We start from the raw sequence: 15,453 nt of genomic DNA, 5'->3' as shown, positions 1-15,453 counted from the left end.
AGGGCAAATAGAAAATAATTTCAATGATGTGATCTAGGAGCTCTGAAGGAAAAGATGCTTAAGATCAAGACAAAGGATAAGGGCACTCTCACTAAGGGAAACGCTTAAATAAATGAGGAAAGTAGACAAAATATTTTAGAAAAAGGGCATAGCATAATGTAGCAGAAGGGCAAGGTGGAAAGGGGGATTTAGTGGGAGATGAAGTTAGAAAGACAGGCTTAGGACACATCACAAATGAGTGTGAAGGCAAAGTTCAAGGTGTGTAAATTTTATTCTATGTACAATAGGAAACAAATGAAGATTTGGGAACAGGGAAGGGGAGCCATTATGTCTTTAGAATGGTAAGTTGGCAATTAGATAAAAGTTCAATCAGAGATAAGACTGAAATCAGAGAAAACAATTAGAAAGATATTGTAATAGTTTAAGTAAAACTGGTGAGTACTTAATTAGATCAGCAAAAATGGGAATAGGAAGAATGGAATAGATTGGAAAGCTGGGTACAATAAATGGAATTTGAGAACTGAAGCTGAGAATTAGTGACAGTATAGTCAATGACAACCCTAAGCAAAGAGGCAGGAAGGGGGGTGATGTATTAATACATTCTTAGTTAAATCATTCTCTGTCCATGTGTTTCAGTCTTGCCTCATATACAGACCATAATATAGAAAAAGTAACATAAGGTGGGTAAGACCTATGATTCTTAAGTCAGATTCTTGCTCAACTTCTACCTACTCCACTAGTCACTATATCTTGAATAAATAATTTCATCTCTTTATAAGCTTCATATTCTTTATCTACAAAGAGAAGATATTAACACCTGCCTCAAAAAGCTGTTGAAAGGATTAAAGGAGATAATGCATGTAAACCACTTAGTGGAGGCCTTGCCTATGGTAAGTACTATCATCATCATCTTCTATTTAAAAGGCAGGGAACATACCATTTTGTCTCCTTCACAATGCCAAAGTACAAAGTGTTCAAATATTCGTAATTTGAAAAATCAAAACATAATATAAAATATGGTCATTTGCTTCATCCTACATTATATACCCCTCGTTAAGAGAACCAACAGGCAATAGCAATAAAATCCTCTTGTTCTCTGTGCTCACCCTCTAGTGGTGATTCTAAGAAGCCAAAAAATAACAAAAACTAGAAGGAAACATAATATAAAAACACCATATGGAACCAAAGGATAAGAATTCATGGGGATGTAATATAGTTAGTAATACTGTATTGTGTATTTCAAAGTTGCTAAGTGAGTAAATCTTAAAAGTTCTTATCACAGGAAAAAACATTTGTAACCACATGTGGTGAAGGATCTTAACCACACTTATCGTGAAAACCATTTCATAATATATACAGATTTCAAACTATTATGTTGTACAACTGAAACTAAAAATGTTATATGTCCATTATATCTCAATTTTAAAAAAGAATTTAGGATGGATTAAAGTGTCAAAATGAACTTGAAAGTGAACAGCTCCCTCAGTCAAGAAATGCAGGCTTAATTCAACTATAAACAGAAGACCTCTAATACCAAATTTTCTAAAATGCTTCTCGTGGTTAAGATGTTCCCCAAAATTTATTCATAGAAAGCTCTAGATTAAGCAAAACTAAGCTTTTTCCTATTCTGTGAGACAGTGCAGATCCTTCATGAGTTCTGTGACTTCCCAGAAGTTTTTTTTCAAACTATAACCAGCAAATACTTTTTTTTAGCAGACTGCCCATCACTATTGTTACAACAGCTGGGAATATCCTCACCAGAAGCATATATATTTATGTTATTAATATGGAGTTAGGTACTTAACAGTTATCTAGCCACATGTTAAAAATAATCATGCAAATGGATAAAAGGAGATGAGAGGACACATTAAGAACGATCTTAAAGAGACATAACTCTCAAGATGGAATGCATTTTTATTAAATCTTTAGATATAAGTATTCTTGGTACTTTATATCCATACTTAATATACTTAATATATATTTCAGTAATCATTTCATAATATTTGTATTAATTTCTGTTTGTTTGTTTTTAGAAGGGGGGTGCAAGTGAGCAAGGGGCAGAGAGAAAGAGAGAGAGAGAGAGAATCCCCCAAGGGGTGGAAGGGAGGGGAAGAGAGGGAGAGTGAGAGACAGCGAGAGCGAGAGCGAGAGCGAGAGCGAGAGAGAGAGAGAGAGAGAAGCAGGACTCACCCAGGCCTCCTGTTTTTACCTGAAGCAGGGCTCGAGCTCACCCGATATGGGACTCAAACTCACCAACTGTGAGATCATGATCTGAGCCAAAGTCAGATGCTTAATGCTTGAGCCACCCAGGCAGTCCTTGCATTAGTTTAACAACCAAAATATAATATAAAATTAACAGTGAAGACATAATTTCTACAGACCTTAAAACGATTTATAAAATACTAAAATAAGTCATTATTTCCTCATCAGCATCAGAAAAAGAGAACTAGCACTAGGAAAATATTTTTAAACTGCTAGAGTAAAAAGTGAGATCTTTTACCTGGGATTTCCTCTTAGTGCTGCATGGTGCAGAGCATTAAATCCATTATTGTTTGTAATGGTAACATCTGCTCCAGCTTCTAGAAGAACTGCCAGGATGTCATCACGTTTCTTACTTATTGCATCATGAAGAGGGGTATCACCTTCAGAATCCTTTTTTTAATTTAAAGAGACTTTCATCAGTTCTTGAACCAAACATCATATGTAATACTAATATATATACTGAACTACTAAACAGAAGCCATATCCAAAAACCATCAACAAAACATCCTATGTTAAATTTTAAGATGCAGGCAAGAGATATTAGCCTCATTATATTAAATAAATTCATACTCAATCTAAACACAATGAACAGGTAGCCTACCAAAGAAAAGGAAAAATAATCACATTCAAGTATGATTCAGCTAATTATAAAAAGTAATGAGGTGAAAAAGCTGCCCTCAAAATTCATTAGTTTAAAACAGCCGGCTATACCCATTCCTACCAGTAATTGTTATGCCTGAAATTTCAAAACAAACTTACACCAGTCTTGGGGCCCTATAGAAATGAATTAAAAATCAGTAGTTCTCGACCTTGGCTGCATATTTAGAATCTATAGGGGAGCTCTTAAAAAGATACCAGGCTGTTCTCCAGACCAACTAAACCAGAATTTCTGGGAGTGAGACCCAAGCATTAGTAGTTTTTCAGAGCTGCCCAGCTGTATATATTGTGTAGTCATGGGTGAAAATCATTAATCTAAATGTTTGCAAGGGGCAGAAAAGTAGTTAGTTAATCAAAATAGAAACAAATGTAAAAGAAAATTTAGCAGTCTCAGTCTTCCTCTTTTTTTCAAGCTGACTACTTTTTTCATTAATCAACTTACTTAGCAGTAAGTTATTATTCATTTTCAGTTATCTGCATAAATGGGTAATTTAGACCGCATTCATCTCATAGTTCCATAAATGTTAAGTCATACCTATGGCATGTACCACAGTTGCTACATCCAGCCTGCCACCTGTTTTTCTCAATAGTTTTATTGGAACACAGCCACACACAGTCATTTATGTATTATCAATGGCTGCTTTCACGCTATAATTGGAGCACTGGATAGTCATTATAGAAACTATATGAAAGCCTAAATTATCATCTGGCCCTTTATAGAAAAAGTTGGCCAATCCCAGACATACACTCATGTACCCTCATAACAGATTCCTAACCCAAGTTCAATCCAACCGTCTACTTTCTGTCCTCCTATGCAGTGGCACTAAAAATTCATAGTCTTCAACTTCAGCTAGGCTCTTCACATGGTTGGAATAAGCTTCTACAGGCCCTGCTATGTCATACCTTCTGGTCCCCACAGTAGCTATTCCAAATATTCTATCACTCTTCTCAATTACCTTTTCTATACCTACTACTGGCCATTCACTCTCAACAGATGACTTTGCCTCCCATTTCAGACCATATAAAATCAATAGGTATAAATTATCTCTCCTTCAACAGATTAACACTCTCTACTTCCTCCATCCTCCAATTCTGCCATCCACTTAGAGGGTCTAAGTTCCAAACCCTGTCAGTTCCAAAATGCTGTGCCTCAGATATATCAGTCTCTGATAACCATCTAGCTGAACAAAATCTCCAATTCTTTCAGTTCTCAAACTTCCAGTCCCATTACTCCTGTTTTTCCTCTTCATTACTTCTCTGACACTTATCCAATCTAATCCATCTGGTTGCTAAAACTGTGGAAGGAATCATCTCTTAGGTGATTCTTGCCTCAAAAATTAGGTCCTACTGTAAATTAACCCTAAACCTGTATATTTTCCAAAACAGAAAATCTTCCTGAACTAATTACTAGACTAAGACTCTAAGATAAATTAAGCTACAATTAAAATAATTCAGATAGTTATAAAGCATCATGAAATGTAGCCTATTACACTTCCTTAAGCTGCAGAAGCTCATCGTTATGATCAATAAAATTAAATCAATTCATAAGCTGATATATTTGCAAGAAGTCCCCATCCTCACCTTCCAATATAAAATTAATCTACTGACACTTTCTTTAAAAAGGCTTTTCTAAGAAGGAATAGCTGCCAATTTTATCATATTCTATGCCTTTGGGATCATTTCCTATGACCGAACATGCACAATGAACTGGTAACAAAGGAATGCTTACCAGAGAACTTAGTACTTCGCTTTAACAGAATCCTAGCAATGCCTGCAGAATATTCTTCATGAAAGACTTTACCTGGAGACTAGGATGACAGCCGAAGTCCAATAAAGTCTTCACAACCTGAAGATGGCCCTTATTAACAGCAATATGAAGCGGTGTCTGTCGGCGCTTGTTGCGAGCATTCAAATCAGCACTGCCCCGGTGCAGTACTTCTATAACAGCACCTTCATCTCCAAAAGCTGCGTGGTGAACAGCTCGATCTCCATCTTTATCCTGAACATCATCATTGAAATCTGAATTAGTGAGTGAATTATTTTAGAAATAAAAATAATACCTGAAGCTATAATAATTCATCAAGAACCAGATTAATGTGAGAAAAGGTTACAAAGAACAGAGCCAACAAAATAACTAGAAAGTCATTTGAACAGTGATTAACTCCAAACAGAAATGATGAACCTGGATCAATACACTATTTCACATATATAGTGGACCAATACTTTTATCAGAAGTTAACAGTGATGATGGTAAGCCAACATTAGGAAAATGTTAAATTATGAGACAACCATTTATAAACGTTTTTTCTATCCAAAAATTTTACAAAGGCTTTTTAATGACATAAAAATTATGTAAATATTAGTTGAGCAATTTAAAAAAGACAGGATGCCAAACTGAGATATCAATTAACTTTGAGAGAAATATATCAATATATTAACATTGGTTATCTCTGGCTAGTGAGGATACATTCTTCCTGTATATTCAAGAACAGAAAAAATTTAAGTACTACCTGAAAAGATAAAAAAATGACACACAAATCAGCATAACTTGATATATCCAAAACCCAAAATTATTTCAGAAAAATCCAGGAGGTATGCCTTACCTTTTTTTAAGTTCATTTATTTATTTGGCGGGGGTGGGGTGGGGAGGTATGCACAAGCAGGGTAGGGGCAAAGAGAGAAGGAGAGAGAGAACTCCAAGCAAGCTCTGCTAAATCAGCAGAGTCCCACGTGGGGCCCAATCTCATGAATGGCGAGATCATGACCTGAGCCAAAATCAAGAGTTGATGCTTAACTGACTGAGCCACCCAGGTACCCCTAAAGTCTTACCTTTTATAACAGGCATATTTCTGGAGATGAGAGGCAGAGAAAGACCCAATTACTTAATTTTTTTTCAAATATAAGAAACAACTTTTTAAAGAGGAAAAAAATGCCCATACTGTACCATGAAGATAATATACATAGTCTACACTAAAAAAGAAGTCCCATCACTTTGCTCGATCCAGATGGAGATATGTATTATAAGGATACTATCTTTACTTCAGACATCTCAAATTCTGACACTCAGAAGTAAGCACGCTCTGAGACTTTCTCCAGAGCAATGATTCCCAACCCACAGTCCTCCCCTCTCATGGAGTCCAGTTTTAGCAAGTGGTTTGAAAATCCATATGGTACTCAGCATTAGGTGAACTACTTTTCACAGATTTAAATTAAAAACAAAACAACAGTTCAAAACAGTTGCTGAATTCAAAATAGTTTTTAGCCTTAGAATATTCTCAGGAGGATATTAAAAGTAAAACCGCTAATATAGGGGTTCACAACAATTTGACAACCTCCCTTGCAAAGGTAGGAAACTATAACTCAGCAGTACTTCTACCTTACTAATATGCCAACTAAGCCAAACTAGTTTTTGTTACCTGTCAACCTTGAGCATAAAGGAACTAGCATGCTACCATGTGAAAGATTTGATTCAACTCATGTGTCTCTGAGCATTATATTTAAACAACCCAGAGAAATCAGCTTTTACAAAAGAAAATTCTAGATTTGTGTGTGTGTGTGAGACAGAGAGACAAAGAGATGAAACCTCTCTAGTAGCATTATGTTTCAGAATCTTAGATTTAAGCTCTTCCTTCCCTGTAATTTGTTTAGATTTATTTTTTGTTATAATTTTTAAGGCAATCTAAGTGGTTCTCTTTCTGTTAAAAATAACATCAATCCACTAACACTCGCCAAATAAAAACAGGAACTATTTATGAAATGTACCATATGTTTATGATTGTTAGAAAGCTGTTACTGAAACACTGTTATGCAGGTCCTGTCAACAATTTATTTACATGAAAAAAAAAACCACTAAAAAATTAAAAACCCTTATATGTCAAAAGGATATATACATAAGAGAAACTTCAAGATTTTGGAAAATATATACAGTAGAGGACAATTACTTTGTTTTTCTTCAAAATAAAAAACCTCAGCTGCATAAAAACTTGAATAGGTTTTGTTGCTTTCTTCTGAATCCATTTGTAGTATCCAAATACACCTAATAGAAGCTCATTATTATGTCTCCATCCTGGCACCAAATGAGATGTTGAGGGACAGGATCACAGCTGATCTCAATAAGGCTACCTGAAAGGATTTGTGCAGGGGCCTCAAATTAAACCTGATCTTGGGTCTTTCTACCCTCTTATCCCCCTCTTTCCTCTGAACTTTGCAAAATCTGCTCTCATTCCCTAGGTTAGCTGACAGAACCACAAACCATATGGTCAACAAAATCAGTATGTGTAAGTTATGCTCACCTACTTCCTCTCCCTGAGACACAAAATATACAAGCACAAAATTCTATGCTTGTTACTCTTCAATTTACATTCAGATCTCTTCTCTCTTCTCCAGTCCTACCACAAATTAATTTAGGTCTTGATTCTCAGTCACCTAACTTATTGCCACAGCTTACCCTGCCTCCACTTTATTTTACCCCAATCTATTCTGCACGCTCTCTCGCTCCCTCTCTCTCGCTCGCTCGCTCTCTCTCTCACACACACACACAAATTCCCTCTGTAAAGTATAACATCTATGTTTAAAACTCTAATGTAACCCTACTATATAAATAACAAACCTCTTTTAAAACCTATCTGTGGACCATATCATATTCATCTGCTGCCATCATTGCCTCACATATAAAACTCTATAACTTACCAACTTATTTGACCCCCTATGTTCATATACTTCACCCCAGATATCAATGCGTTGATTCCTCACCTTGTTGGCTTGAGAACAGATACCCTTTACAATTCAGCTCAGACAACCTCTCCCTCCCCTATGAAACATCCCCTCTCACAAAATCTTATTATCACTCTGTAGTATAATTATTTGTTTTCAAGTACATCATTTTTAAAATGTTTATTTTTATTTTTGAGAGAGAGTGAGAGTGCAAGCAAGGGAGGAACACAGAGAGAGAGAGAGAGAGAGAGAGAGAGAATCCCAAGAGGGCTCTGTGCTGCCAGCGTAAAGCCTGATGCAGGGCTTGAACCATGAGATCATGATCTGAGCAGAAACCAAGAGTTGGTGCTTAACCAACTGAACCACTTAGGAACTCCTCCAAGTACATTATTCTTATTTGACTGTTTCTTTTGGGCTACAACTGTATCTTTGTCATCTTTATCCCCAGGATGCACCACAGTACCTACTAGCTAGTAAGAACCAAAATGGGTACAGAGTTGAATCTTTAATATGCCTTAATTACAATCATGGGTTTTTTGGTTTTATTTTTTTTCAAGAGACAGAGCATGTGCACATGTGAGGGGTAGGGGCAGAGCGAGAGTGGCAGTGGTAGGGGAGAAGGGGAGAGGGCGTAAGAGAGAGATCCTAAGCAGGCTCCAAGCTCAGCATGGAGCCTGATGCAGGGCTTAATCTCACAAACATGAGATCATGACCTGAGCCAAAATCAAGAGTTGGACACTTAATTGACTGACCCACCAAGGTATCCCTACAATCATGGTTTGTTTGTTTTTTTAAGTTCATTTATTCATTTTGAGAGAGAGCAAGCATGAGCAGGGGGTGGGCAGAGAGAAAGAATCCTAAGCAGGCTTTGTACTGTCAGTGCAAAGCCCAATGTGGGGCTTGAACCCACAAACCGTGAGAGCACGACCTAAACTGAAACCAAGAGTCAGATGCTTAACCAACTGAGCCACACAGGTGCCCCTACAATCATGTTTTTTAAATGATTTTTTTTACTGTAAAATACAAGTAACATAAAATTTATCATCTTAACCATCTCTAAGTGTAAAATTCAGTGATATTAAACATATTCATATTGTTATGCACCCATCACCGCCATCCATCTCCAGAACTCATCTTGTAAAACTAAAACTATACCTTTTACACAATAATTCTCCATTGTCCCTCTTCCCAACCGCTGGAAACCATTATTCTACTTTCTGTCTCTATGATTTTTGACTAGTCCAGGTACTTCACATAAATGGAAGCATACAGTATTTGTATTTTGCAATTGTCTTATTTCATTTAGCATCATGTCCTCAAGGTTCATCCACGTTGTAGCATGAGGCAAAATTACCTTTCTTTTTAAGTAAATAATACTCCTTTGTATGTATATACCACATTTTGTTTAGCCATTCATAAATCAAGAATACTTAGGTTGCTTCCAATTTTTAGCTACTCTGAATAATGATATGAACACTGTTCTTTCAATTCTTGTAGGTATATACCCAGAGATGGAATTGTTGGATCATATGGTAATTCTATTTTTAACGAATCACCATACTGTTTCCACAGCAGCCATACAATTTTACATCCTCACCAACCTCCCCAAAGGGTTCCAATTTCTCCACATCCTCACATATTTTCTGTTTGGCTTTTTTTCTTTTTTTTCTTTTTTTTTTTATAGTAGCCATCTGACTAGCTACCTGTAAGGTGGTATCTCATTACGGTTTTGATTTACATTTCCCTAATGATTTGTGATGTTTACCATCTTTTCAGGTGCTTATGAGCCATCCATATATATTATTTGGAAAATGTCTATTCAAGTCCTTTGCCCAGTTTTGAATCAGGTTTTGTTATTGTTGTTAAGTTGTAAGTATTCTCCATATCCTGGACATCGACCCATTATCAGACATACAATTTGCCAGTATTGTCCCATATTCTGTAGGTTGCCTTTTCATGGTTGATAGTGTCCTTTGGTGTACAGAATTTTTCAATTTTCATGGAAGTCCAATTTGCCTATTTCTTCTTTTGCTGCATGTGCCAACAAATCACTGCCAAATCCAATGTTGTGAGCTTTGCCCAATGTTTTCTTCTAAGAGTTTTATACTTTTAGCTTTTGCATTTAGGTCTTTGACCTACTGAGTTAATTTCTGTAGATGATTTGAGGTAAGGGTCCACCTTCATTCTTTTGTACATAGATATCCTGTTTTCCCAGCACCATCTATTGAAAAGACTGTCCTTTCCTCACTGAATACTCTTGGCGCCCTTGTCAAAAATTATTTGACCATGTATGCAAGGATTAATGGACTCTTTATTCTGTTCCACTGAGTTATAGATCTGTCTTTATGCCAGTACCAAACTGTTTTGAGTATTGTACCTTTGCAGTAAATTTTGAAATCAGGAAGAATGAGTCTCCCAGATTTTTTATTCCTTTTCAAGACGGTTTTGGCTATCTCAGGGTATCTTGAGATGACATACTGAACTACAGAATGGATTTTTCCATTTCTGGAAAAAAAAAAATCACTAATATTTTGACAAGGTTTGCATTGAACATGTGGATTAGTTTGGACAGTACTGACATTATATAAATTCTTCCAATCCATGAACATGAAATAGGTTTCTATTTGCTTATGTCTTCTATAATTTCTCTCAGCAGTATTTTGTAGTTTTCATTGTACAAGTCTTTCACTTCTTTGGTTACATTAATTCCTAATTATTTTTGTTGCTATTGTAAATGGAGTTGTTTTCTTAATATCCCCTACTGATTGTTGATGGTTAGTGTACAGAAATGCAACTAGCTTTTGTACATTGACTTTGTATCCTGACACTTTACTGAATATCTTAATTAGTTCTAAAAATTTTTTGTGTGGAACTTTAGGGTTTTCTAGATAAAAGGATCACATAATCTGCAGAGATAATTTTACTTCTTCCTTTCCAAGGTCGATGCCTTTTATTTCTTTTTCATGCCTAATTACTCTGGCTAGGACTTCCAGTACCATGTTGAATGTGAGTGGAAAAGTGAGTATCCTTACCTTTTTCCTGATCCCAGAGGACAAATTTTCAGTTTTTCATATATGATTTTTATTATGTCAAGGTTGTTTCCTTCCATTCCTAGTTTGCTGGGGGTTTTTTAATCATAAAAGGGTACTGAATTTAATCAAATGCTTCTACATCAATGGAGATGGTCACATGGTTTTCTCCCTTCATTCTGTTAATGTGATGCTATCACATTGATCGATTTTTGTATGCTAAACCTTCCTTTAGTCCAAGAATAAATCCCCACTTGGTCATGCTGTATAATCCTTTTAATATGCTGAATTTGGTTAGTATTTTGTTGAGGAACTTTATATCATTCTTCACAAGGGATATTGGTTTGTAGTTTTCTTATAGTAACTTTGTCTGGCTATGACATCAGGGTAAAGCAGGCTTCATAGAATGAGTTAGGAAGTGTTCTCTCCTCTGACATTTTTGAAAAATCTGAGAACAACTGGTGTTAGCTCTTTAAATGTTTGGTAGAGTTCATCAGTGAATCAATCAGTTCCAGGGCTTTTCTTTGTCAGGGTATTTTTTTAAATTACTGATTCAATCTTCTTATTAGCTATAGGTCTATTCAGATTTCCTATATCTTCATGATTCACTCTTAGGTTTTGTGTTTCTAGGTATTTGTCCAGTTCATCTAGGTTATCCCATTTGTTGGCATACAACTCTTTAAAGTACTCACTTATACACCTTTCCATTTCTGTAGAAATGGTAATGTCCCCACTTTCATTTCTGATTTTAGTACTCAGAGTCTTTTTTTAATGTTTATTTATTTTTGTTTACTATTTTGTTATTATTGTTTATTTATTAATGTTTATTTTAACAGTGCATACACAAGCAGGGGAGGAGCAGAGAGAGAGAGGCAGAAAGAGTATCCCAAGCAGGCTCCACACTGTGGAGCTCAATCTCACAGCCCTGAGATCATGACCTGAGCTGAAATCAGGAGTCGGACACTTAACAGACTGAACTACCCAGGCTCCCTGATTTTTTTTTTTTTAACTGTTTATTTATTTTTGAGAGAGAGACAAAGCCTTAGTTGGGAAGGAGCAGAGAAAGAGGGAGACACAGAATCTGAAGCAGGCTCCAGGCTCTGAGCTGTCAGCATAGAGCCCAACGTGGGGCTCAAACCCACAAACTGCAAGATCATGACCTGAGCCAAAGTCAGACACTTAAATGACTGAGCCACCCAGGCACCCCTATCTGATCTATTTTTTAAATGTACCCATGTATAGCTATAAACTTCTCTTTCATACTGCTTTCACTACATCTCACAGGTTTTAGTTATGTTATGCTTTTGTTTTCATTCATGTCTAAGTATTGTCTTATTTCCCTTGCAATTTCTTTGATCCATTCATTGCTTAATTTTAATTTCCACAAATTTGTGAATTTTCCAGTTTTTCCTCTGTTATTGATTTGAAACTTCATCACATTGTGGTCAGAGAAGATACTCTGTAAGACATCTACCTTTTTAAATCTACTGAGCCTTAATATGCGACTTAACGTATGGTCTGTCCTGAAGAACGTACAAGGTGCCCTTGAAAAAAATGTGCATGCTGTTGTTAAGTGGAGTGTTCCATAGATGTCTATTAGCTCTATTTGGCTTTATTGTGTTGTTCTATCCATTACTGAGAGTAGGATACTGAAGTCTCAAGCTACTATTGTAAAAATGTTTATTTCTCCCATCACTTCTGTCAATTTTTTTCATCTATTTGTTTGGTCTATTATTAAGTATATAAATATTTATAATTGTCATATCTTCTTGCTGTATTGAACTTTTTAAAAATAATGCCCATCTCTGTCTTTTATAACCTTCATGACTTAAATTCTATTCTGTCTAAAATTAGTGGAGCTACTCCTGCTCTCTTTTGGTTACTATTTGCATTAATATCTTTCTCCATCCTTTCACTTTAAACTTATGTATCTATGCACCTAAACTGAGTCTCTTATACAGAGAATATATTACATCATTTTTAATCTATTCTGCCAGTCTCTGTCTTTTATACTTTAATTCACCTACATTTAAAGTAATTGTTGATAAGGAATAACTTACTGTTGTCATCTTCCTATATATTTTCTAGATACCATACAGCTTTTGTTGCCTCATTTTCCAAATTAATGTCCTCTTTTATATTTAATTGTTATTTTGAAGTGAAACATTTTAATTCCCTTCTCATTTCCTTTCATGTATATTCTATATCTATTTTCTTCAGTCACCATGGGGGTTATATTTAACTTCCTAAAGTTATAATACTAATTTCAAGTTTATACCAGCTTAACTTCAATAACCTACAAAAACTCATTAACAGCTCCATTCACAACACTTTCAGTTATTGTCACCACAAAATTACAACTTTGTACATTATGTGCCCAAAAATATAATTTTTTTAAATCCATCAGTTCTTAAATTATGCAGAAAACAAAATGTAGATTTACAAACCAAAATTGCAATAATACTAGATTTTAGACTAATAATTTTTTTATGTATTAGTCTCTTAAACCATGTGGGAAACAAAAGAAAGAATTATAGACAATATATTGTTAAAATAATGCTATCTTTTATAAATGCCTACATATTTTACCTTTACAGTGATTTTATTTCTTCTTATGGCTTCAAGTTACTACCTAAAACAACTCATTTCACCCTGCAGGACTCCTTTTGGGATTTCTTGCAAGGCAGGCATAGTGGTAACAAACTCCCTCAGTTTTAGGGAATGTCTTCATTTCTCTGCCATTTTTGAAGGAGAGTTTTACCAGACACAGGATTTTTGGTTGACTGTGTGTGTGTGTGTGTGTGTGTGTGTGTGTGTGTTCTTTTTAGCACCTTGAATACATCAGTCCACTATCTTCTGGACTCCAAAGTTTCTGATGAGAAATCTGAAAATCTTATGAGGATTCCTTATAAGTGACAAGTCACCTCTGTTTCTGCTTTCAAGATTCTTTGGCCTTGGCTCTTGAAGTTTGATGATTATTGTGTGTGTCTCAGCATAGGTCTCTTTGAGTTAATCCTACTTGAAATTCACTGTGCTTCTTGGATGTTTGTAATCAGGTCTTTCATCAAATTTGGGAAGTTTTGGGCCACAGTTTCTTCAAATAATCTCTCTGCTCCTCCCCCCCCTCCCCCCCCCCCCCCCCCCCCCCCCCGCCAACCTCTTCTCCTCAAACTCCCACAGTACATATCATGGTCCACCTGATAGTGTCCCACAGGTCCCTAAGGCTCTGTTCATTTTTTCTTCAATTTTTTTCCTTCTATTCCTCAGACTCCATAATTTTCATTGTCTTATCTTCCAGTTCACTGGGTCTTTCTTCTGTCTGGTTAAACCTGTCTTTGTATATCTCCATGAATTTTTCACTTCAGTTATTGTACTTTTCAACTTTAGAATTTCTTCTTGATTTCTTTTTAGGTTATCTTTGTGTTCACTGTTATTTCCATTTTGTTCATACATCATTTTCTTGACTTTCTTCTCATCTTCAGTTAGTTCTTGGAGCATCTTTAAGATAACTGTTTTTAGAGTCTTTGTCTAGTAAGCCTATATCTGGTTTTATCGCAAGCAGTTTCTGTTGCCTTATTTTTCTTCCTTTAAATGGATCATACTTTCCTATTTCTTTGTATGCCTTGTGATTTTTTTTTTGTTGAAATCTGGACATTTGATTCTAATAACACAGTAACTCTTAAAATCAGATGCTTCCCCTTTTGCAGGGTTTTCTGGGGGTTTTTTTTCCTGTTTTGTTTTTAATTGTTTTAGGCTTTCTTTGTGCTTATAGCCTAAGGTGTAAAAAGGTCTTTTCTGAACCTGCACTTTTCCTTGGGCATGTGCAGTGACCTTCTAGTTTCTCACAGTAGTTGCTTTTGGATGTCCTAGTCTTTAATGCCAGGCTCCCAGAAGGAGAAAAAGAAAAAAAAAGGGGGGGGGGGGAGGGGGGAGGGTGTACCAATCTTCAAATCTTCTGGAAGTCACTTCAGCCAAGGGGGAATGGCTTACAACAATGGGAGGGTACAACAATGGCGGCCCACCTCTGTGTCTCCACCTCCATGATCAGAAGCAGCAATCAGTGATCAGAACACAGATCCTGATGTTTATAGAAAAGAGTCCTTGTTGCCCACCCTGGCTCCTGCAAGCTGATCTAGGAACATAAACACGGCTGCCTGCCACTGGGCTAAAGGTTGGCATATAGGTAGTTCCTGCTGAATTAAGAGCTAAAATTGACAACATTGACCACAATTAACCTCCAACCCTTCCCCTGGAAGTAGCAAGATTTCAACAGAATCCAGAGTTCTAAAATAGTTACATCAGAAAGAATTCTACAAGTACTGTTGTTATCTAGGTGGGGTGATGAATTTCTACTACTTCCTACATCACTATATTCCCAGAATCCTCTCAGTAACTACCATGATTTTTAACATCAATGGAATTAAACATTTCCTGAATATACTGACACTTTCAGTAAATTAGTTCAACTATTTTATTATCCCCAGATATAATTAGTAGTATTTTACTTCATCTTTTTTTCCCTAAAACTCATTCAATTCATTAAGATACTGGTATTCTGATCATGCTAAAACTTCAACACAATTGTTTGGAAGTGGTGTATTCTGGTTGATTCATTCAGTGAGTATTTAATGGGTTCCTACTACAAGCTCAGTATTGTTCTGGACAGTGGTGATACAACAATGGACAAAATAAAGTTCCTACCCTCATAGAGTTTACATTCTAGTGGGGGAGATAGAATATTATCAACAAAATACGTAAATAAAATGTAAATTTTAGGTAGTAAAAGGGCCAT

General features: G+C 35.9%; 1 protein-coding gene across 1 annotated transcript in view; it reads right to left on the bottom strand.

Moving 5' to 3' along the window:
- The window catches only part of MIB1 (MIB E3 ubiquitin protein ligase 1), a 126,741-nt gene that overhangs the window by 52,165 nt on the left and 59,123 nt on the right, over positions 1 to 15,453 (bottom strand). Inside the window, exons 11-12 of the mRNA XM_053902495.1 lie at positions 4,721 to 4,918; positions 2,501 to 2,652 (exon numbers count right to left, since the gene is read on the bottom strand). Of these exons, the coding sequence (XP_053758470.1) occupies positions 2,501 to 2,652; positions 4,721 to 4,918 (350 nt within the window). The remainder of the gene's footprint in view (positions 1 to 2,500; positions 2,653 to 4,720; positions 4,919 to 15,453) is intronic.

This window comes from Panthera pardus, unplaced genomic scaffold (assembly GCF_024362965.1).
Source record: "Panthera pardus isolate Hobbes unplaced genomic scaffold, ASM2436296v1 HiC_scaffold_15, whole genome shotgun sequence".
NCBI lineage: Eukaryota > Metazoa > Chordata > Mammalia > Carnivora > Felidae > Panthera > Panthera pardus.
This window is presented reverse-complemented; position numbering and strand designations above follow the sequence as displayed.